Genomic DNA, 25365 nt, shown 5'->3' on the forward strand with positions numbered 1-25365 from the left:
CAGTATCCTATAGAATCAGATCTCTCCCTCCCCCACCCTGCGCCAGAGTCATCGGTCATTTCTGCACTAGTTAGTTTTCTCACAGCTGACAAACATGCTCCTGTCAAGCACACCCTAAAGTAAACCACCAAATCCTTCCAAGCCCCTGTACCATTTCCCCCCCTTCCCTTTTCTGCCAAGCTCTGGGAGGGGACCCTCCTCTCGCATCTCCATTTTCTCCCCTCCTGTTCCACTGGATCCCAGTCACCAGGTCTTCATGTCATTTCCCCACTGCATTCCAATCTGGTTGTCATGTCAGGGACCATGTTTATTTCATCTGCCCTTTTCCCACGGTGCCTTGGACAACATATATGCTTAATAAACACTTGTTGAATCGAATGTACAAAGCACAGGTGGTTGCAGCATAGTGAGGTGGTATCTGTGCCCAGGCTCTGCCCCTTTCCAGCTGCGTGACCTCAGGCCAGCTACTTAACTTCTCCACATGTCAGTTTCTCCATCTCCTGATTATCAAGGGAATAATAATACAGATACCATAGAACTGCTGTAAAGATTAAATGAGTTTATACATGGAAAAGGCTTAACATGGTGCTGGAATATTGTTAATTGTTCAATAACTATTATCTTATAATAGATATTCTTAAATATCAACACAACTCAATACATGCTAATGCCTAAGATTGTTCTCTGAGACTTCTCCCACAGTAATTAGTTTTCAAAGTGCAGGAGATATGTCAATTTTGGACATTGCTCTTTTTTTACCATTAAAACCAATTAATACAGTGAAACAACCATAAAATTCCGAGTCAAACAGATCTGGGTTTGAATTCTGCTCTGCCACCTGACTTGCTTTGTGTTATTAAGTTACTCAACATCTCTGAAACTCAGTTTTCCCATCTTTAAAACTGTAAGGTTAATAGTACCCACAGTTTTTTCCAGGATACCATGAGATAGCATGTGTGAAGAACCTGGGCCTGCAGTAGACACTTAATAAATGTTATTTCCTAGAGATTTCTCTCATTTTCACAGGCCTCTGTCAAGTCCAAGCCCTCATCTTCTTACATTTGATGATGAGCCCACCTGTCTTCACCTTGCTTCATGCAATCCATCCACCCTACAGCGTCCACCTGCCCTTCCTACCTGCACTCAGCCACCTGACTCCTCTGCTCTGCACACTGCAGGGCTTCCTGGTTCCCTCGGCTCCAAGGGCTGCCTTTCAACAACTGACTCATAGTAATCCAATTAAAAGCACAGACAAGTGAAATGTGTGTGGAAAAAATATACGTTCGGGGCTTATGTCCACAAGGACCAACAATAACCACAAAAGTCTGAGTTAGGCAAGGGTAAACAAGGACACTTCTCCAAATACGACTGTTTTTCCCACACTGACAGTGCTATTCTGCAGATGAGCCAGAGAAATCAGGAGGCCCTGAGAAGGGAAAGTTGTCATCGCTGACTAGGTTAAAAGGAAAACTTCATTATCTCGACCCACCTGCCAGGAATATAAAAGCTCACCAGGATTGATTCATAAGGGACAATAATAATGCTAAATACTTAAAAGCCGCCCAGCTGTATCATACATCAGATGTTAGTTTTTTTTTGGAGTGAGGAACATGAATGTGGGCTAAAGTTAGAGACGTGAGTGATAAATAAAGAAATGAAGATAATCATCCCAACACTTTTTGAATTTGTAAGTCAAGTTTCATTTGTAAAAGGCCAAGCATTTATTTTAGAAAGACCTTGGAAGTCAAGATTTTCTAGACCTTTCTAGAAGAAATCTTGAGCAGCTCCATCTCTTCTGTCCCGTGAAGTCCGATCTCACCCTTCTCTTGCAGCCAGCTTTAATTCTACTCCTTTTTACTCCTTCAAGTCAATCTGGCATCAAACTCTGTTGATCTCACCATTCAAGGCTGCCGTGTTGCTTTAACTAATTCCCTCTTCCCATTTCTGCTTCCAGGCCCGATCGCATTCCCTCCCTCCTGGCTTTTTATGCCAGCCTTTGGACTTCACTTCTGCTTAGAGGAACGCCTGGGTGTTCTTATCTCGAGCCTGACTAGGAAGCACTGAGCCTTATGGTGCGCAAAGAGAAATAAACACATCACAGTCAGCACTGTCCCCTTCACTGGTCCTTTACATCTGTACGCTGATGAATACTATTTCTTTGTAGTTCTCTCTTATCTTTCAGATGGATTGAAACTCCCTGAGGCAGGGACATTTTTTACATGGCTTCCAGTTCTCCACCACACCCCAGGTTCAGTGTTAGACATGCAGACGGCTCTTAACAATTGCTGTAGATTGTCCCCCCGCAAAGTCACTGAAACTTAATCCCACTGTAACTGTTGAGGGTGGGAAATCCTACTGTGGTAATTAAAATATGGGGCCTTGAAGAGGTGATTAGATTGTAGGACCATGCCATAGTGAATGGATTAATAATGGTGGTCAGCGGCATGGTTCTGAGGGCTTTAAAAGGAGAGTGAATGAGGAGGTTAGTCTCTCTCTGCTCCACCATTTTCTGCCACGTGAGACCCCTCGGTTGCTGTGGGGCCACCACCAGAGAATGTTCACCGTAAATGTTTGGACTTCCCAGCCTCCACAACTGTAAGCAATAAATATCATTTTCTTACAAATTACCCAGTTCTAGGTATCTTGTTATAAGCAACAAAAATGGACTAATATACAAGCAGCAAATATTCATGACTTGGTTGCTGAGTCATTAATGGATGTGTTATTGTTTTGAGAATCTCATAATATTTTCTGAAACACATTAGGCCCTAAAGTTAAGAATTTGAGGGCACTGGCATAAATAGATGCATTTAAGGTGATTTTTTTCTTACCCTCTTAAAGTTGCCAGTAATTCTTGAAACTTCCCTAATTCAAAAGTAGTCATTAGATGGAAAATTTCCAAATAGCATAGTACAATTCCCAGAGACTTGAAATACAATATTCACTAAATTAATTTCATCTGTGGCTGCTACTCAATCATAAAAAATCATGCCATTACGCCATTGTGATATGTGATTTGATCAGTTATCAGTTATGTAAAAATAGCTTAAGAAGTTAGCCAAGACTCCCTCAATTTATAATTTTTTTAAAAAGTTCACACAATTCAGTTCTTAGGGCCAAGCTAATTGCCTATGAGTATATTCCTGGCAGTACAGGAGAAAATCTTGCTTTTTTGTTTAAAAAATTCATTTCATAGTATTTCTGAGAATTACCCTTTTCACATTCCTTTTTTTTTTTTTTTTAAATGTTTTGATTGCTGATTGCAACATCTACAGCAAGCTAATATTCAAGATAGTAAACAGGAGGTAGTGTTGGAGGCTTTGCTTTTATTTTAGAATATATGTGAAATAAAATATAGGTGTGCTGGCGGGATGCAGAAGATATTTTTCTCCTTCTAAACAAATTCAGAAAACTTCCAACTGCCCATAGCGGGAGTGGGTTTCACAAACTGCCTGGATGGTCTGAGCGCTCATCAGTCAGCAGGAAAGGCTGGTGCCTGTGCGAGGGGAGGACCTTCCTGCCATCTCTCCCACCTTCCTGACTTTTTTGGTGGGGATCTCCTTGCTGAGGCCCCCTCGCTTTCCTGCCTGTCATGGTGCCGTGTGCAGCTCCCCTGGCTTTGCTCTAGCTGTCTATCTGGTCTTCTCAGTTAATCTCGGTCTTTCTCACATCAGCTTGTCCTCTGCAGGGGAGGAACGGAGAGGACCAGTTAAGGAGGAATCTCACTCTAGGAGGCAGAACCCTGAATACCGCAATCTTTGCTGTTCTCTGAAATGTAGAAAAGGGGAAGCTTCTATGCTGGCCCCCAGCAACTCCTCCTATGTTAGGGCAGGTGACAGAAAAGCATCAACTGGGCTTCAAGTTTGTATATACCTTCTCGATCAAGTTTTACTCTTAATTTAGACATTTTTGGGTGTTTGCTGTAAGTTTTATCTCAAGCTTTAGCTTAAGCGAATGGGTTTGGGGTGGGACAGGGGGGTTAATGTGGGAAGCAGTGAAGATGTGGGACTTTAGAACTGGCAGAATGCAAGTCTCCCCACAAAGGCGTTCAGATTTTAATTGTTCCAAAACCCCACGCTATCCAGAGGGTACTGCCCCCGGGGCCTCTGCAGGGAATCCCTGGCTAAGAAAGGCTGCTCTTAACCAGGTATTAGTGGTATAAAGAACACTCCATTTTAACATATCTGAAATTGGATTGTGTCATTCTGTTGATGGTGCATCCTGTTTAGGTGGCTCAGAGAAGGGTGCATCTCACAGTGAGTGGCGATGAGGTGACTGGATTAGTTGAAATCCAGTAAGAGGGTGACAGGGCCCACTCAGCCATTGCTTTGCTAAGAGGACAGAGAAGAGCAGCCCTTCAGGTATTCCAGACCATCAGCCTCAGCAGGAGCCCCAGAGGAGATGGACGAGGAGTCCAGGTGGACCTGAGAGCACAGGCATCCATCGGTACTGGCTGTGCCACCAATCTCCCATCTGGAGGCCACCTCAGCCCTCCTTTCTAGTGCAGAGCTGGGCGGCTCTCCGCTCTTATGTCAGACACAATCACCTCATTTCACTCTCTGTATCTATTCAGAGTTATGAATCAAGCTGGGGTGAGTAGAAATTTATAAAGAGATTATTTTCCCACGGAAGATATTCAGAAAGGGAATTTTCAGGTTTAAGGAAATCTCAAATATTTGCCAAACCTCCAAATTCAATCCCCTTTCTAATACCATCCTTTACTTTTAAAAAATGTACTTGCTTTCTCCTGTCATCCATATTAATGGTAAGTTAGCAGCAAAATAAGTTTCATTTTTTTCAAATTCTAGAATACATAAGCATTTTTTTAAAAATTAGATGGTGTTTTAAAGAATTATATGAGTGACTGAACTAAACCAAGTTCTAAAATTTCAAGAAAAATGTTTTCACTCTCATTGTGCAGATATGAATGCTGTTCTCAGTACAGCAAAGGAATTTGGCTTGAGTCTTAATGCTCGAGATGCTTTGTAAATGAGGGTCACCCTCTAGCCACATCCACCCCCAGATCACAGATGAAAAGGTATGGGACAGAAACTGCCACAGGCTCTGGAAAAATCCCAAGCTGAGGCGATTGACCTTGGGTGCCCGGTGCTAGCCCTTTAAGGTCCCCCTCCCATTTCTTAGCTCCCATCCTTCCATTCCAAGCATTTCTATGATGCTTCCTTCCCACTGTCAAAAGCATTTTCCATCTTAGCTGTCTCAAACTCCCTCTACCAGTTTTAGAAGGTTTTTAACTACTGAGGTCTAGGCAGGGGTGGATATTCAAAATGTTGAACAACACAGGGAAAGGCACTAACCAGTCAGAAGAGCTGTCCATCACAGCTTGGGTACAGTGTTGTGAAGTGACCTAGGTCAGCCACCTCCTTTAATTAGTTAATTGTGGGAAATCCAGGGGTTCTTGGAAGTGGGGTCTATGTGGCCAGGGTGGCATCTTGGTGGGGGCAGGGGGGTCGGTTAGGGCAACAGCTATTTACCATTCAGTACAGAAGTATGTAAATATTTTATTAATTATACATCTGTAATGGTCCCCACAGACTTAATGTTAATTACAATCAAAAGGTAGTGGCTGCCTAGAGAATTGTGTTGAGAAGGATTCTGAAGTTATGTCCAGACTCAGTGGAGAAAAAAGGGCATGGCCAATTCATTACTGGAAAGGGTAGTGAATGGGAATGAGAAATTTCTGCATAAGTGATGGATGAAGTTTAGTGATTTCTGCCTGGTGGTGGATGGGAAAAGCAAGGGCATGCATGCCACAGATTTGCAGCCCTAGTAAACATGCCCATTAGAATCACAAGAAAGGAATCTGTTGGCATCATAAGAGAGGATTCACCAAAAGAACAAACAAGCCTGAAGACAGTACAGTGGGTTGAACAGCATCCTCCAAAAACTGATGTTCACACAGAACTTCAGAATGTGACCTAATTTGGAAATGGGTCTTTGCAGATGTAATTAGCTAAGGGTCGAGATGAGATCATAGTGGATTAGGTTAGGCCCTGAAAGTTTCTGAATTAGTCGTTTCTGTTGCTTACAACAGAATACCTGAGACTGGGTAATTTATAAAGAAAAGAGGTGCATTTGGCTTATGACTCTGGGATAGATGCATCTACAGCAGGCCTCGGGGCTGCTTCTTCTCACCTGGTGGAAAGTGTCAGGGCAGCCCGTGGGCTACAAACAGATCACGAGCTGAAAGGAAGCAAGATTGGGGGTAGGGGTTGGGTGGGTGGTGCCAGGGCCCTTTATTCCATCAAAGAGGATAAATGTGAAGAAGAGATCAAACTGCTGGAGGAGAAGCTGAAAGAGGCTGAGACCCAAGCAGAGTTTGTCAAAAGGTCTGTGGCAAAGTTGGAGAAAACCATTGACGACCTGCAAGAGACCTTGGCCAGTGCCAAGGAGGAAAACGTGGAGACTCACCAGGCACTGGACCAGACCCTGCTGGAACACAACAACCTGTGATGGCTGGCCTGCCCCCAGCCAGGCTATAGTTGCTGCCTCAACCCAACAAAACTGATGTTACCAGCAAAAATATAAATAAATAAATAAACGATCAGCTCTCACAGGCACTACTAGAGCGAGAACTCACTACCTGTCCCTCCCGAAAGGCATTCATCTATTCTTGAGGGATCTGCCCCCATGACCCAAACAGCTCCCAACACTGCCAAGTTGGGGATCAGATTTCAACTTGAGCTTTTGGGGAGCAACATATTCAAACTCTATCAGTGTCCTTATTAAGAGACGAAAAAGGACACACAGAGATGCAGAGCAGGCCATGTGAAGATGGAGGCAGAGACCAAGGAACTCCAAGAGCCACCAGAAAGCGGATAGAGGCAGGGAAGTCTCTCCTCTAGAGGCTGTGGAGGGAGGGTGGCCCTGCTGACGCCACACCCTGATTTCATACTTCAGGACTCCACAACTGTGAATGAATAAACTTCTGTTGTTTTAAGCCACCAAGTTTGTGGTGCTTAGTTATGGAAGCCCCAGGAAACTAAAATAGACACAAATAAATATATTGCTAATGGTGAGATTTAGACTAGCGGGGAGATTTATTAATTAAGGGGGGATCCTAGCATCTGTATCCCCTCCCCCAATAATAACCACCTGCAGTTGTGGCATAATTGAGTTCTTTGTTAGATGATGCTGGGTCCTGGGAGAGGTGATACTGAAGTATTTCTTCAATGAATGAGCTGGAGATCCCCCTTTCTCCTACCATCTTTCATCCCCCCTCCCCTATCTCAAGGCACCATACTTGAGCACTGTGGCCAGAGTTATTCTGCCAGCCTTCTCAGAAGACACATGGGATAACGGACTCCTCCCACCAAGACTTTAAGAACAGAAGCACCAAGAAAGAGGCTGACTTGCTCCCTTTGAGAATCTATCAAGATACCAGCATAGCCAACGAATGATTTAAAACTATCTCACACTTGCAATCACCAAAAGAGTCTTGGGACAGCAACTGTAAATAATATGTGTACCTGAAGTGTTAAACTCTCTGGCCAGTTGAATATTTGCAAATTGAAAATCTGTCCAAAATGAACTCGGAAGTCTGCTCCTAGTTGCCGACTGACTGTTCTGGACACCTCCTTGTTGTTGAAGAGCACCTTTAAATACACTGAGCGCCTCTTTACATCTTCCCTTCGGGAGACCTCCGCCCTGCAAAACAAGACCAGTCACAGGTGGGATTACTATTAATTTACTAAGGATCGCTTGAGTATTTGACGAATGGGCACTGAGCAGAACAAGATATACCAGAGGCAACTCTGTCAGTCACGTTATCCCTTATTTAACCAAAATAGCCACAGGTCTTGCAGAGCATGCTATAATAAAATATTGTGATGTGGACCTTATGGAGAAGCCATTAACAGGCACTGAAAAGGGCACAGGGGATTTAAGAACAATGGCCCAAGCATTATACTACAGCCTGCTCAGTTTTTGTTCAAATAAGCCTTACATTTGCATCCCAAAGTTTTAAGTAAATGTAAACGTATTCCCTGCTAAATGGAATGAATTCAAATCATAAGGGACAGTAATGACTTAACTCATATTTGGGTAAGAAGTTTTATTGTAAAAATATAGTAGCATATTATAATAGTTAGACCAACATCTTTTCTACAAGTCTCAAGCTTTTTCTCAACATTTTCAGATGTAAGTGACTGCTCAATGGATTCAGGGTATTTAGAAATGTTCCTTATTTTTAAAGATCATTTGAATCACAATGATTAGAATCACAAAGTTATCCTGCCACCTTGCAAGAGTTAAGCTTATCATTCTTATGCCAGAAAGTTAAAAAAGAAAACTTCTAAGAGTGGTCTTTAATTTTACTGTATATGTTTGCACAGATGCCAATCAAAAAACACCAGTTATTGGTTAAGTCAATAGCAATTCAAGCTTGTGAAGGAAAGAAAAAGGGAAGGGCATCAAAATCCAAAATAAGCTCATAGTGATAGTTTATTGAGAAACTTTTTATTGTGGTAAAATATATATAACATAACATTTATCATTTTAACCTTTTTTAAGTCTACAGTTCAGTGTCATTAAGTACATTCACAATGTTGTGCAACCATCACCGTTGTTTGTCTCAAGAATTTTTTCATCATCTCAAGCAGAAATTCTCTACTTATTAAACTGGGTGCTAGTTTTAACTTCTTATATCTCTACAATTTAGACTTATCCCAACGTGAAGTTACTCAAATGACTGTAGCATTTTTTTCTATAAAAGATATTTAACATCGAATTGCAAGGAATATTCAAGTCACCCACAGACTTGAACTCCACTCAGAACTGTTGTTCCCAGTAACCTCGTGCAGCAGATGGACCTAAAGCACCCCCCTTTCCTACCTAGTCCCTCTTACCTGAGTGCCTGATGAAGAGGGGAGAGTATAGTCATTGGCTTGGGGAAAACCTGGATTGTAGTCCCAAATCCCAGTGAAAACTCTGTAATTTATTTTTACAGAGTGTACATTCTTAGTAAAAATGGGACTCACCATAAAAAATGCCCAAATCAAGCTCACATTTTCCCTTTAAGAAACACGATCTATCATCACATATTTTGAACGTTTATGACAAAATTATATGGTATGGTATTTGTGGTCTGAAAATAGTTAATTTAGCACTGGGGAATAGTTTACATATAGCTCCCAAATAAGAAGGTGACAGAAAACATGGAAATGCACAAGAAGCTACAAGTTAAGAATAAGTAAATCATTAACAGAAGTTTGAAACCAGGAAGGCTGTAGGAAGTCTTAACAATGTCATCCTAATTAACCCACACATCCTAATGAATTTCAAGGCTGACTGGATTTGAATTCTCACTTTTTATGTTGGAATATTGAAGATTCCAGTCTATAATATCTCCTGTGTTCTTGATCGGTCTTCTGTTTACTTGAGAATTAAGTCTGGGAGCTGGTGGTATAGATGATTTTAATGGATTATCTTTAATCAATCATATGCTGTAACAAGCATCAGAATCACCTGAGCCTTTGTGAAAACAGTTTTCTGGACCCCACTCCAGAGTTTCAGATTCAGTAGGTCTCAGGTAGAACCTGAGAGTTTGCACTTCTAACAGTTTCCAAGTGATGCCAATGCTGCTAATCCTGGGGCTACAGTCTGAGAAATATGGCTATAAGGTGTAGGAAAGATATATATAGGAAAATTTTAAAAACGTTTTTATTATAATTTTTGAAAAGATGATGAACATATAAATGTGCATTTATAAATTAATTATATGTATAGATTTATATAAATAAAGTGATGCTTCTCTTAGGCATAAAATAAAAATGACCAGAAATGCATTTTTGTCAAATCTGGAAGGTATGCTTCCAATGGCCTGAGTTCAATACAAGCGATAGGGCAAACCCACAGCTCCCTCTAGGAGGTTCTATGAGGGCTTCAAAGAGAGAAGCTGGCCTCTGGAGCAGCTGAAATCAAGGGGCAAAGGGAAGTCTTGGTGTCTGTAGAGTGAGAAGGAACATTATGCTAATGGACAGAAAAGACACACTGAGATTACAGATAAGGGACCCAGAAGCCACACAGATAGCCACTATGAAGAGGAGGCATAGATTTGCAGTTGGGATGCTTCTCTTTCAGGCAGCTTTATACAGTGTGCTCCTGAGTAGCCAGTGGGGATGCATTAGGTAGGGGAACCATATGAAATCACTAAAAGTAAAAAAATGTCAGCAATTTCACATGGTGCAACCTAATATATATTTACACAGAGTTAATGGTCCTCCTGAGCATAGGGGGTAGCTCAATAGATGTATACTCCAGGGTGTGTGTGTGTGCACATGTGCACGTGTAAGTGTGTGTCAGATGTCAACCTCATTTGCAGTCACAGCATCTGCTCACCTGGGACACTGGTCATTGGGCGTCACGCTCCCTGCCAGGCTCAGCTCCGGGAGCAGTGTGGGCTCCCCAGGCCTCCTTCTGCTCTGGGCTGCCCTCTTCCTCACCTGTTGCTCTATCACTGCCCGGTCAACGGGCTCTGGAGGGGTGGGCTTCACAGGATCCTCCTCGGGAGATGCTGCCTCAATCTCGTCCTCAGGGTATTCTTCTGATGCCTGTTTCTTTTTCTTCTTCTTGGCCCTCTGTTGGGTAAGAGGCAACCTGACATCAAACAGGAATTCTGGAATTTTTTTTAAGAGCATAGTCTTCAGAGCCAGATCGACCTGGATGCAAACCCCAGTCCCACCTCAACCAGTGTGTGCACTCGGGCAGGTTACTAAGCCACCTGACCTCTCTGTGCCTAAGTTTTCTTGTCTGCAAAATGGGGACAAACACAGGAAACTCCTTCCAGGTTGTTGAAATGAGGTAATGTCTGTCATGTACTTATCATTGTGCCTGGTCCCTGGAAACAGCTTTAAAACTATGAGCTAGTCATGTGATCTTTAATATTGGTTCTCAAGGCCAAGGACACATCTTGAAATTAAAATAAGGCTTGTGACCAAGATATGGAATCAACCTCAGTGTCCATCAACAGATAAATGGATAAGGAAAATGTGGTAAATACACAATGAAATACTACTCAGCCATGAAAAAGAATGAAATCCTGTCATTTGTGGCAATGGACATGGGCTTGGAGGACATTGTTAAATGAAAAAAGCCAGGAACAGGAAGAAAAATACTGCATATTCTCACTCACGTGGAAGCTAAGAAGGTGGATCGCATAGAGGTAGAGAGTAGAATAGTGGGTACGAGAGGCTGGGAAGGGTAGGTAGGAGGGGGGATAGGAGAAGTTGGCTGAGGGATACAAAAGATGCAAACTTACAGCTAGACAGGAGGAATAAGACCTAGTGTTCTATAGCACTACAGAGTGACTATAATAAACAGCAGTCTATTGTATGCTTTCAAATGATGAGAAGAGAAGATTTGGGATGTTCTCAGCACAAAGAAATGATAAATGTTGAAGGCGATGGATATACTGATTGTCCTGATTTGATCATTACACATTGTGTACATGTACTGAAATATCACACAGTACCCCATTAAAGAAAAAATAAATAAATAAAAAACAAAAACAAAATAAAAAAAAGTAAAAAAAAAAACCAAAAAGTAAGGCTTGTGATAGCAGGTACTGCAGGTAACCCTGTTCTATTATTTGCTGCCCTTGGATTCAGTTTTGCAGCATCGTGGGCACAAAGTTAAATAATTTTCTGAGGGAAACTCAGAAGCATCAGTACTTGCAGTCAATGGGATAATGCATGTAAAATGGTATGGTGCTTGACGCACAGATTAGCGATTACTTTATTCCTTGTTTGTTCACTCAAATAGTCACAAAGTGTTACCACGGAATGATTATGGATAAAGCTGGCTCTGGTATCGACAAGCCAGGTGGTTTGTGAAATAAATGCATTAACTGGTCATTTTGTTCATCCTTTGTCCCCTAGTAAGGGGACAGGGAGAAACAGAGTGGAGCCAGCAGGAGACCCCAGTCTGCCAGTCCAGTTTCCCTCCTGTCTCAGGGGGCCACCCTCCCAGACCCTTCCTGGGCAGCCCTGTTCCAGGCTGAGCAGCTGTTTACAAACTTGGGCTTTCTTCCAGGCTTTCCACTGCTGGTATGAAGTTCTGTACTCTTCCATCTTCTGTTTGTACTCTTCCGTGTGTTCTTCCAACAATTCACTGATTTCAGCTTGAATTTCTGCTTCATGGGCTCCTTCGTCTGCTTTCTGGTCAACTTTTTCCCTTTAAAATAATTTATAGTACCTTGGTTATTTCGTGAAATTAGGTAAGAGAGTAATTACAACAGCAAACAGTCATATTGGGCTTGCAATGTGCCAGTTCCTCTTCTAGAAGTGTTGCACACAAGAACTCACAACCTGGTGAGGTAGATACTATGATTATCCACATTTTACACATGAGGTGACTGCAGCATAGACAATTTGCCCAAGAACACCCAGTTGGTGAGTGTAATATGAGTCCAACATTGACCACTAAGCAGCAATGCCATTCTGAGTTAAATAATCCATATGCTGTGCTAACACAATGCCCATAAATTCTCAAACCACAGTGGAAGAGGTTTCACTGTAGTCCAGATAGTTGTTACTTCTGAGATGAAGGAGATACTGTTGGGGAAAGGAACATGGGAGCTGCCTGTGGACAGCAATGTTTTTATCTCTTAACCGGGGGACTGGTTACATGGTTATTCATTTGTAATTATTTTTCAAACTGTATCTATGTTTTATACATTTTTTTTCTGGATGTATGTTATAGGCCAATAAAACAATTTTTGAAAAAATCCTACTTTCTCAAAACAAGTTTCAAGGGCGTATTCGAAAACCTCTGGAACTCTCGAAGGGATTTCATCTCTTTCCAAACTTTTATGATGGTCTTAAGCAATGCTCGATCTTTTTCTTGTTCCATGTCACGCAGTTTTCTTGTTTGCCTACAAGATATAATACATGAGTATATATTAAAAAAATTACTTAGATGTGTTTATTTGCAAATAAAGAAGGAAATTAATAATGCAACAGTGATTATATATTCAATTTGGTAGCTACAATACTTCTAAACAAGTACTGGAAAACCAAATACCAATGCAAATTTAAAGACAATAGGATGCTGATTTGTTTTGAGAGATTTATTTGATTTGTTCTCCCTTGGTGAATCTGACTTCAATTAGACTAAATTACCTTGCAAAATCTTAGTAAAATTATGCACCTTTAAGCAAATAGCCACCTTTGAAGTTATAAAAATAAGATGACCAGTAAAGTCAGTTCTCATGGACTAAATTATTGTAAACATAGTGAAGTATGCTGTTGTCCTAGTTGACAACAAATACATTTGAGTCTTTCTGTGTTAACACAAATGACAGTTTCCATACTGCAAAGATGAAGTAATGTTATCACATGCCTTGGAGAGTTTTCAGTGCTAGCTAGATTACCAATATTTTTGGCTTGATCTGAAGAGGCATCATTTGAAAATGCTTTCATCTTGATTTCCATTGTTTAATGTGCTTGGGGATTATTTAATGCCTTACTTTAAGCCCTCTTTATGAATGATAGCCAAATCCAGACCATGGATGTACTCTATTATTTAATTCTTGAACAAGTACCATGTGTCATTCCCAGGGATTCAGAAATTTGTAGGAGACAGGAGGTGTTTCTGTCTTCAGGGAGTTTATAGTTTAACTCAGGAGACAGACACGTACATGATGATAACAGAATGAGAGATTTGACTGAGTGAATGCCATGAGAAACCAAGGAGGCAGCATGTCACGAATTAGCACCTCTTGACCTCCACAAGGAACCTGAGTCTGGAGGTTGTACTTGTGATGACCTAGCCTGTAGAGGTGGTATAGAAAAGCAAGGAGTTCTAATTTGTATTTGTTCAACTGGTGGATGTGGAAAAGATGACAGATAGTTAGTGGCTGGGTGGCCAAGATTCAGGACTCTCTGGGAGAAAGAAAGTGGTGAACTAGAATAAGAATCACTTTTCTTGAGGAGCAGTCAAGCATCGTGGTTAAGAACACAGTTGCTGGAACCAGACTACCCAGGTTTGAATCCTGGCTCTATTATTTACTAGCTGGCCTTGGGCAAGCTCCATACCAAACAGGGATGTGAATAGAACTGACTTCACAGGGGTGCTGGAAGAAGTAAATGAGATAATCACATAATGAGCTTAGAACCTTGCTTGATACCTGGTGAGAGTCCACAAATGTTATCTGTCATTATCAGGTGGTCTGTTGTTTTTTGCTTCAGCTGCTGTCTCCCCTGCCTTATTTTTTGAAACCACAGTATAAAATTATTTTGCTGAGTTACATGACACATATAGGCTTTGAGATATATTTTCTACCTTTTAAAATAGTACCTAATAAAATAGGTTCCTGGAAATGCTAAAAAGAACACTTAGCAAGTAAAATTTGACAAGAGCTAAAGAAGCAGAGAATTGCAAAAAGAATATTTAATTACAAATTGTGAGAGCTATGGAGGAACAGGGAAAAACAATTGTGATTTGGGAGTTGGGAAACACTTTTCAGAAACCTGATGTGGACAGGATCTGGAGCACAGAAGGGACACACAGCCCAGAGATGAAACACTGGGAGCCACTAGCATCTAGATGATATTTAAAACCATGGGAGTGGATTCAGGCTAGGAAGAAACACAGGTTTAAAGAAAGGTGAAAAAGAAAACACCACCACCGGAGGAACGCTGGACATGTATAAGCTGGGCAGAGGAGGAAAGTTAGGCAAAGGAGGGTGAAGAAGACAGGTAGCTACAGAGGCACAAGGACGTCCAGGAGGATGTTGTACAGAGGGAAGGAGAAGAGACTGTCACAACAGGCAGCGCATGGGGACGGTGTCAGTGTCCAAGAGCTGAGAGCGCTGAGAGGTTCCATTCCACTTGAAAATACAGTGTTCCACGGGGGCTGTGGCAAGCTAGCTTCAGAGGAAAGGGGACTACAGGAGCGAGACAGGTGAGGTGGAGGTGGAGGTGGGGGGGAGTGCAGACTGCATGAACAGAAAATGTTTTCCAAAGGTTTGGCTGTGAAGGGAAACATAGAGATAAAGTAGTAGCTGCATGGGGATCTGGGGTCATAGAATTTTTATTCATTCAAGATGGAGTGTACCTGAAAGTGACGACCCAGTAGACAGGGTGCTGAGGGTTGGATGTGTTCCCTGGAGGTTTGTGTGTTGGAGACTTGATCTCTATCATAACAGTGTTATGAGGGTGAGAAATCCTATTATGGTAATTGAACGGTGGGGTCTCCAGGAGGTGGTTAGATTGTGAGGCCTGTACCCCATGAATGGATTAATCCATTGATGGTTTAATGGGTGGTCATGGGCGTGGTCCTGATGGCTTTATAAGGAGAGCCAGTGAGCAGGTTAGCTCTCTCTTGCTCATTCCATTCACCATATGATACCCTGTGTCACTGCAGAGTCACCACCAAAAAATGGCCCTCACCAAATGCACCCCTTGGACTTCCCAGCCTTCAAACAGTAAGAAACAGATTTCATTTCTTTACAAATCACCCAGTTTCAAGTATTCTGTTATGAGCAACAGAAATAGACTAATACCTTGACTGTTACAGACAGTTAAATTAAGTGTCTCCCTATATTGCGTGGACATCCATGTTTCCTTCCCTACATATTCTGGTTCTATTTCAGAGAACATGCAATCATGATGCCACTATAGAAAATAAAATGGAAAAATGCTTAAAGTGATGCTGGCCCAGGTTAACTGCACCAACGAGGGCTCAGTAGGTTTAGGGGGGCGGGGGCACTGATCAGCAGATTTCAGGAGGTTTACTTGGTAACCATCCAGGAACAGATCATCTGCCTAGAATTTGCTTTGCCACCTAGGGAAAAGTCAGTAAAAGACTGAAATCTCCTCTTTTACTGGGTCATAAATGCTAAATCTCAGACGTTTTTATCTCCAGGGGTGACAGAATTCTTGCAATAGGTCTGTGATCCATGGGTCCACTTGGCATTGTCTGTAGGTGTCATACACACAGTTGTACTGTTTATCAAATAGTGATTAAAAAATACAATTTCATATAAAACAAAGATTGCTTTCAGAAAGGCTTTCTGTCACTTTTTTCTTAGCCAACATGTACTAAAACAAAAATTTTTCTCACAAGTAGGTTGCAGTGTTTTTCCTTTTAACATAAAAAATAATTTTTATTTAAAAACATACTCTTCATACTTTTACAATTGCAGTATACAAAGTTAACTAATTTGCACTTTGCTGAAAAATTTTCAACTCATGCCTAGAGTGTAAAAGGAAAAGTATACATTTACAAAAAGAAACTCTTAGATTTATTATTTCCTGTTCTAAGAAATTATTCTATGGAAATACTCATATAGGTACACAAATATATACACATAAGAATTCTAATTACAGTACAATTTAAATAATAAAAAATAGGGCTAATACAATGCCTGTCAACTGGGGATTATATGAACTATAATAAACTACACAATGCCAGCCTTTAAACAATGAGATAGATCTGGATGTAATAGGAAAAGGTCTAAGATGCATCTTACATAAAAAAGCAAGTTGCACAATGGTTTGTGCAGTATGATTGCTTTGAAAAATAAAATATATATACATGAACATATCTGTGTGTGTGTGTGTGGGGGGGAACTAGCAGAAAACTGATAACCATGATTTTCTCTAAGGGATGGGACTTAAGGTGACGTTCACATTCCACATTTCCCTGTTGTTTGGCAATGATAAGGGTTTTAATTTTTCGATTATGAATAATTCAAAGAAACAGAAAAGTAAAGATAATAGATAATATGACACCTGGTGACGTTTTGTCTCATTTACTCAGGATGTTTTTAATGAGGTGTTATAGTTACATTTGAAGACCTCCTCCATTCTATCCCCACTTCTCCCTCCAAGGAGGAATAAACTGCTGTGCACCTTTTCTGCCTATAGGTACACCCCTACGTGTACCTGTAACAAATGAGGACTGTCCCAGGTGTTCTTTAGACTTTGTGAAGCATACCACATAGTGAGTATCCTCTTACAGCTGGGTTTTTTCATTCAACATTGTTTTCTAGATTTATCCAGGGAGATATATGCAGATGGAATTCAGTTATTTAAACCATGGTGTAGATGTCCGCTCTATGACTGTACCAAGATGTGTTCATTCTGGTACTGAGTTATTTCTGGTTTTTTACTTTCATGAGTGATGCTGTGCACATACCTGCACACGTCCATATGTGCACATGTGCACATAGCTCCTTAGAGTGCACATGTCTGAAGCTGAATTGCTGGGTCTGAGCTAATAGGCACTTTGAACACTTTGCTAGTCTATGGCCAGACTGTTCTCTAAAGTGCTGTAGCAATTTTTACTAATATCTGCAGAATATGCAGGGGATCATTTCCCTACATCCTCATTCATATTAACGGCTTCCAGTTTTGTGTTAATATGAAGGTATCTCATTATTTCAGCTGGCATAATTTCACATGTATTCAGTGCACTCAGGAAAACTATCTGGAAAAACAAACTCTAAATATGTACACATCTAACAAGAGGGAAAAATCAATAGTTATAATTATAAACATTACTCACCAAATTTCAGATTTATACTCATTGATGGTTTTTTGGGTTGTATCAAGGGATGGATGAGGTTTTTCTGGATTAAGTCCAGTCTGAACAGCATTTCTGAGAGCTTGGAGCTTAAAAAGACATGGATACAAGTCTTGAGTTAGAAACTGTATTACCTACTGCAAGTAATGTGATTAGTCCCACCCACTTCTCCCAGGCGATACAGTGCAAGCATTCTGTGAATGGATGTTTTAGCTTCCAGCTGTCTCCAAACTTTCACCAAAGTGAACTTTCACAGATGACTATTTTATTCTTTCTTTAAAAAACTGGAATAATCAAGAATAGTGTATGTCCATTTTTGTTCTGTGGCCCAGATAATCAATCTCCTCATGACAAATGTCACATTTATGTGTGTGTCTCAAAAACAAGTTTTCTTTCAAAGCTAACAGTGTGTCTTTATGGGTCCTTGACATATAATGGTATTTTTGTGATATGAAGAAATTATAAAATTATAACTCATAAAAAGAAGTATTGTGAAGTTCTCTCTCATTTGGGCAGTAAGGTTGTAAAGTCAGGGCACGCAGTCAAAATTGCCTGTAGTCAGAATTACCTGTGAAAATCTCATAGGATAGTGTTACATTGGAAATAAATTCAAAAGGATAGCTATTTCTTTGAGAATCAGTAGAACTGACTTGCCACAGAATGGAAAAAATACATGTAAATATGGGAATGTCTCTAAACAGAGAGAGACTCTCAAACCACCAATGGTCTCAGGATCTGAGATCACACAAGCAAGTGACAACCACACATACTCCATCTAATACCCACTTCTGGTGGGTGTGATCACTTGCACTGTTTACAAAGATCTTCTCTTTAAGGCAAGTGTGTGCCACTGAATTGGTACATTATCTCCATCCTTCCTTTTGCCTCTAAATATAAATATATACCATCTCCACCCTTCCTTTTTGTCTCTAGGTAGGACAATGTATCACAGAGGGAACATCTCAATGAGGGACACGAACACTTTGCTGCTAGAAAGTATTTTCATTGTTTGGCTTATCAGAAGAACCAACCCCATCAATGTTAGCATGGAAAAGATCACATGTACCTTATCAGTAAGAAATTTCGCCTTGTTTCTCTGTTGCCTTGCAAGGTACTGGTCATATAACTGGGCAAGCTTGGCTGCCAAAACATGCTCTCGGCTAAAACAGGGATGATGAGTGAAGATTAACCCTGAAATATCAATATCCAGTTGGAAATTTCCAGGAGGGTCTACAGATCCAGTCATATGCTTACTGACGTGGACATATTTTACTGCCTGCCAAAGAGAGCAGAGTGTGGGTGGAACATAGTTAAAGCATTTACTAGATAATGATGTTGTAATCTGCAATGAGAAAACAATCTGATGCAAAATACCTTTACCCTGGTCAAGTCAGGTGAAAGATGCTCAACTTCCTGTTTCCAGGTATTAGAGAAGCATAGATTCTAGTCCCACCTGATCATTATTTGGATAATAGATACACTCCCATGTAATTAAATTTTATTATCATTATTATTTATTTATTTTTTTCTGACCGGTAAGAGGAGCACAACCCTCGGTACAGTGTTGTCTGCATCACACTCAGCCAGTGAGCGCACCGGCCATCCCTATATAGGATCCGAACCCACGGCCTCGGCGTTCCCAGTGCCTCACTCTCCCGATTGAGCCGCTGGGCCGGCCCTAAATTTTTAAAACATATAAAGAAATTTTTATTCTGTAGACAGCAGCAAGAGACTAACTTTTACTTTATTGAGCTTCGTCCTGGCACCCAGTTTTCCTGGGAAGAAAGGAAGTTAGCATGAAAGGAAATTAGCATGAAAATAACAGCAAGTGGGTGGGGTGGGGAACAACTGAGTCCAGTGTGTAGAAAACAGGAACAAAAATTTCCAATGGGAATTTCTTGGATTGTTTGGTGTATAATGTGTTAGATAAATCTCTCTGTTTTTCCTCCATAAAGTCTTCAAAATATTCTACATTAATCACAACTGCCATTGTGGTCGGGGAACTCAAAGGTGGAGAGGAGACACTGTTGATTTTGTGTCTTCATTTTCTCTCCACATGATAAACACTGACTGGTCAAGAGGTGGTGGTTTGGGACAAGTCATTTAGTCTTTTCTTTTTGCAGAGGTGAGCTTTGAAAGCTACTTATGTGATCTGGAAAATGATAATATAAGATTATATGGCACAAATGTATTATTTACAAGTTATGAGGTTAAATAGAGTTGTAAAAACTACTGTAGTCAGAATTGAAGCTTCCATCCTTCATAAATTGTGGATAACATGTTCAGTAATCTTTTCATTTAATTCTTTGCACGGTATCATGTAAAGATGCTAGATTTGGGCCAGAAGCCTTACACTCTAGCCCTGAGTCTGCACTGAACTTGCTCTGGGACCTTTGGCAATTTACTATACACATCTGGCCTCTATTTCTTCATCTGTAGAAATGGGAGATGGAGGAAAAAGATTCAATTAGCATTTTGTAGGTCACTAGGGATCATAAAAAACACTTCACATGTATCATTTCATCTATTTAACAAAGATCAATGGATATTTACAATGTGGTGGGGCCTGTCTTCAAGCAGCAGTCAGTTTAGAGGGGAAGACAGCCCTGGGATCTGGACGGATGAAGCCTGGGATGTGCAGAGGGAGGTATGGAAACCCAGAAAAGGGGATTTCAGCATTAGAACCCAATGATTTGATTATAAGATTCTAACATTATTCCCTATCAAACTAAGAACAGAAAATGGGAGGTCCACAATGGTGTGTGTGTACACATGTATATACATATAGAAATGTGTTTTTATTTGTTTTATGGTGTGATCTGATTTTCAGTCACTCTCAGTCATCAAAATAGTTACCAGTATTTGCACTTACAGTAAAGCATATACATATGAGTCTTCACTTATCAGTTAAGTTGTCATTGTGTTGTGTTGTTGCCTGTTTAGTACTGGTTTTCATAAGAATATATGAGTTTACTTCATTTTAGCCATTCAATTTCATACTTTTTCCTCTCTAGAGTAGTAGATTATTGATGTATATTTAGGACTTACAGAGCTCTAATACAGTGTATTCTACATTTATATTAATAAAATATCAAGTTTTCTCCTATGAAATAACATTCAATCTTTGATGAGAAGACCTACAGATTTTTTATAATTTAAAATGTCCTTGTAAAACTGGGATGTGTTTATAAATATTTTAGGCTTGAATAGGAATGGATTAATTATACCTCAGTACCTTCTGAAATAATGCTTTTTTTTTTTCAAATCCGCTTCCCAAATCTGCATTAGTCCATGTTCCAATAATTGCTGGTGGTCTCTGCTTTAAGCTCAGCTAAATCAAGTATAAAAAGCTTCCAGGACTCCTGTTAGCCATGGGGGTAGACTGCTCGAAAGACCTCGACTCCCTTCCTATTAGGGAGAAAGACCTCTAGTTTCTTGTCTTTTCGGGGGGTTGGGGGGGTGGATCGGTTTTTCTTATATTTTGAGAAATGTCATGAAAAGAGTAGCAACACTTTCTTCCATGGACCTCCACTTGGATTTACAGGAGGAAAGACCTCCCCAGTATCTTATGAAAGCCCTATGTGGCCTTTCAGGGGTTAATTCTGATCATTAATTTCCTTACACTTCAGACTGCAACAGTGGAGGCCCATTTCTCTTCTCTTTCATTCAGGTAAAAGTATTCAATTATAAACTGCATTAATATTAGAAATTTTTAATCTGCATGTGGCCACTATGTGTCTTATGACAACTCAGATTACCTTGATGAATTAAAAAATTTCCACCTCATGAAGACACATACAACTAAACGTCAATCCACAGATGTAATGGAAAGTTCCTCTCTAATTGCTTTGCACTTGCTAGTTCTTGTCTTTCCTTTTCTTCTACCATGGGGTCCTGGAGTTATGAGATCACTCAGGGTGTGGCTCACAGGCTCCATCTTGTACTCTTCTTGGTGTGAGTAAGCAACATTGGTAGAATGGTTCTGTTTTCTTGTAATGTTACCTAGGTTACCTGCAATTTGCATCTTCTTCCCCAAATCTGCACCATCCCATATTCCAATAATTACTGTGGTTTCTTCCTTAAACTTACCTTAACCAAATCTCAAAGTCTCCCAGAATATAAAAGTCTAGCCCAGACCTAGTAGTCACTGGGCTAGACTGATCAAAAGACCCCAACTCACTTCCTATTAGAGAGAAACACCTTGTCTTTCTTTTTGTTGTATCTGTTTTCCTTTCTTATGTATTGAGAACTATCATGACAATGGTTGCAACAATTTCTCCCAAGGGGAGATAATATTTATAGAGTATATCTTAATTTTGAAATTGATTTGATTCTTTAGTCTTCAACTGAAAACTGAAAACCAAAACTATAAGAGATGATACCTACAAACTATCTGTTGATGTTCTCAGCATGTGCTGAGATGCATACCAATGGGAAAAAAATTAAAAGTTGTACAGGAAAACAGTAATCATTAGGGGGATTAAAGTACAAGTTTCCACATGTGCCCTGGGATGATAACAGCAGCAAAGCCTGAGTTCAGCCCCGAGCCTGCAGTAGATTCTGTAGCTATTGTTCTGGCCTTCCCTGGGAAGCTTTCTTAGTCCTTGTCTTCTGGGAACATGCCATGTATTCTGGACATGGGGTGGGTAGGTACATTGTCTACTTACAACCGACTGGTGTTCAGCCTTGGTATTGATAATGTGACATGTGTGGGGAAATATGATCTCTTCTCTTTGTAGTGGTTAAGCACAGGCTATCAAGGCTCATGGCCTTAACACATGGAGAATTCTGACCTGCCTGCAATAGGAGAGAACAAGGCCCATCGACACTGAAGGAGAACTAGAGAAAAAGAGGTGGAGAGAGAGCCCGTCTGGCATCGAGTCCCTGGTCCTAGCCCCGCAGGCCCTGATTCCTAAAGCTCCTCCTTCAATTTTACAATTTATCCCCAGATCCTCTCCAGTTTTGTGAGCCAAGTTCCTTCTTTGCTTCAGCTAGTTTGCATTGGGTTTCTGTCATTTGCAACCAAGAGTCCTGAGTAGTGCATTGCTTAGAACACAGTGGGTAAACAATACTTCTGTGAAATACTGGTGGGAATAGTAGAAAGGGAAAGTGATAATTTTATCCAGTGGTAGCTATCAAGGAGGTTGGGATCATGACAAATCCCTCAAATTGTTATACAGTTCTGAAAAAGGAAGGCTTGTACATATCACAGTTCCTTTAACACTGGATTCTGTTTCTGTCTCCTCACTCAAGGCACAGAGTCTCCTTAAGGCCAGGTTTGAATGTTGCTACCTCTGTAATCCCAGAGTTTAGCACAACTAAGAATACAGTAGACTTTCAGGTAAGGATAGAAAGATTGAAAAAGAAAGGATGGAAAAATGAAAGAGGGCTGTTTGGACTACTTTTCAACAACTGTAACTTACTTTAGGGGCTGTAAGTAGGCAGACTGCGTTTTATATTGTTCATGTTTTACCTGCAATGTCCCATGTAGCATTTTTATTTTTTAGTTTCAGATTAGTTCCTTATTAAGATGTATTAAATTGCATTCTTTCTCATTTGAGGTTTTACTATTTTCTTTGCATGACATCTAATCTCTTTTTACAGTCCTCTGTCTTTAATGGTCTCTTCTCTATGTAGGAACGGCAGAATATTTGACCTTTAAAAACTACTTTTTTCCCTCCGTAATTAAGGAACATGTTCAAAAAAGCAGGGCTGAAAATCAACTCTCTTCTAAATAAAACTCCTAAATTATCTACTGGGAGGGCATACAACCCATCATTTGAATGGACAGTCTAGAATTTCTAACCAAAGGACAACTGGACCTGATTCTGATGGGGGGTCGGTTTGGGTCAGTCCAGCTGGGTTGAGTTAGCATCAGACCTGAGAACTCTGAGGAGTAAATTCATCAAGGCTCAGAAGGGCCCAGGAATTGTCAACTCCTGATCTAGCATTCTGACTTGCTTTTCCATTATTTGGATGCCAGGATTAAGCCAGGACCTCAGGAAAGCTAATGTTTTGCAGGAGAGACAGCTGAGTCAAAGAAAAGAGTAAAAAAGGAATTTCTTGTAAATACATACAGCTGGATAATTTTAATGGTATTCAGTTTGCACTTTCATTGAGGTATTTCTATGTGCCAGTCACTCTGCTAGGTGTTAGAGTTAGGAAGAGGAATGTAACCTAGTCCTGGCCCCCAAGTCACTCTCAGGGTAGTGGGAGAGAGAGAAAGAAGACAGATTTACAATCCATGAACAAAACAGTCTCTGCCTATTGATTTATTTCCCTGCTCCTGCATCCTGTCAAAAACTTCTGCATGCAAGGTCTGTTTGGACATAAGACTGAAAATATAGGCCATATGCATTTAACAAGTTTCCTTAAAGGCAAGCTTGTTGCATGAAACAGTGAAAAAAACATAGATTTCAGCATCAGACAGATTTGAATAAATGTAGGAAAAGGTTAAATAATTAAAATTGTAAAAATATTAATTCTGAAAGAAAAGCATTGTGTTTTGAGTTACTGGAAGGGAATGTAATCACATGGAAAAAGACTGAGGTATATAAATCAAGAATAAACTTAATAAGTAACTTGCTATGGAAAAACAAAGAGATAGGTATAGTATCTCCTCTATCTAACTTAAACCCTTTTGCTTCTTTCTTAAGCATTCTAGGACATTCTTTGTACTTTTCTGTATTCAAAGCCCAGTCCTTTAAAAAATGCCCTTGGAAGACTTCAGCCCCTCTGGACTTCTCTAACTTCTTTGCTCTGTGATGGTTTATGGCCAGCCCCTTCTGTCCTTCTCTACCCACTCTCCCATTCATACTGGCTGCTTCCCAAGGGAGGAGGAGGAATGTATGTGATGGGAGAGTCAGCTGGAGCCAAGATACTAGGTCCAGGCTCTCTGCTGAGTAGGGTGAAGAGGTGGCTCTAGCTGTCCCTTATTAGCTGTCACCAAAGAGAACCTGCTCATCAGCCAGCGTGGTCTCCTTGACACTTGGTAAACTCCCCAGAGCACTTCTAGCTGCTCAGCTTGTGTCTAGGTGGGGAATGTAATTCATGAGAGATGGAGCAGGAAACCCATCTGGTCTTGGGTCCACGTGGCATTCTGCTACTCAGTTTTACCCTCACAGCAACTGATATCCGGATCTCTCTCTGACTCCTGTGCATTTCCAAATTAGTTTAGAACTTCTAAAGGAGACAGATAAGATTAACTGGCTCCCTCATACCCTAGCCTCCATATTAATTACTCTTCTGTTTTCTAATTTTAACCCGCAGTTTAGTGTCTCACTATATCAGTGTTTCATACTGAAATGGATGGATGGATGAAGAGATGGACTGATGGATTATTTGATATATGTGTAAGTTGATACTGTCTTGATCACTAATAATATCATGAATCTTTGCTGTGTGTAACCACATAGATGACAAATCCCTCATGGGCTGAGACTGATGTTTATGCTTATTTTGTAAGTCTACTCCCAGGATCACATTTCTGTACAAAGTAGACATTCATTAATACTTGTCTGTAATAACAATATTTTGTAGAATTTTACAACTTTAAAAAAGGGCATACTCGTATACCACCTCAATACTTACCATGACCCTCTTAGGTAGAGAAAATCAATATTATTCATATTTTTCAATTAAGGAAACATTTCTAGAGAAGTAAAGGGACCTGCCCAAAGCCACACACCGGTTAATGGGACAGCACAATGTCGCTCTGATTCCCTGACTCGAGCCTGTGTCTTCTCTGCTCATCATCCCACTTTATAGAATGATCATTACACCCCCTTGTTATGTTTTACTTTATCAGTGTTGGAATGTTAC

The 25365-nt window shown here is 40.5% G+C and overlaps 1 protein-coding gene across 1 annotated transcript in view; it reads right to left on the reverse strand.

The window, feature by feature from the left end:
- CC2D2A (coiled-coil and C2 domain containing 2A) overlaps positions 1-25365 on the reverse strand; it is a gene marked incomplete at its 3' end in the record, with an annotated part of 76572 nt that overhangs the window by 45887 nt on the left and 5320 nt on the right. The window contains exons 4-9 of the mRNA XM_008592346.1: positions 18611-18820; positions 17527-17633; positions 12749-12889; positions 12033-12189; positions 10357-10595; positions 7488-7665 (exon numbers count right to left, since the gene is read on the reverse strand). Of these exons, the coding sequence (XP_008590568.1) occupies positions 7488-7665; positions 10357-10595; positions 12033-12189; positions 12749-12889; positions 17527-17633; positions 18611-18820 (1032 nt within the window). The remainder of the gene's footprint in view (positions 1-7487; positions 7666-10356; positions 10596-12032; positions 12190-12748; positions 12890-17526; positions 17634-18610; positions 18821-25365) is intronic.

Source organism: Galeopterus variegatus, unplaced genomic scaffold, assembly GCF_000696425.1.
Source record: "Galeopterus variegatus unplaced genomic scaffold, G_variegatus-3.0.2 Scaffold7805, whole genome shotgun sequence".
Taxonomy (NCBI): domain Eukaryota; kingdom Metazoa; phylum Chordata; class Mammalia; order Dermoptera; family Cynocephalidae; genus Galeopterus; species Galeopterus variegatus.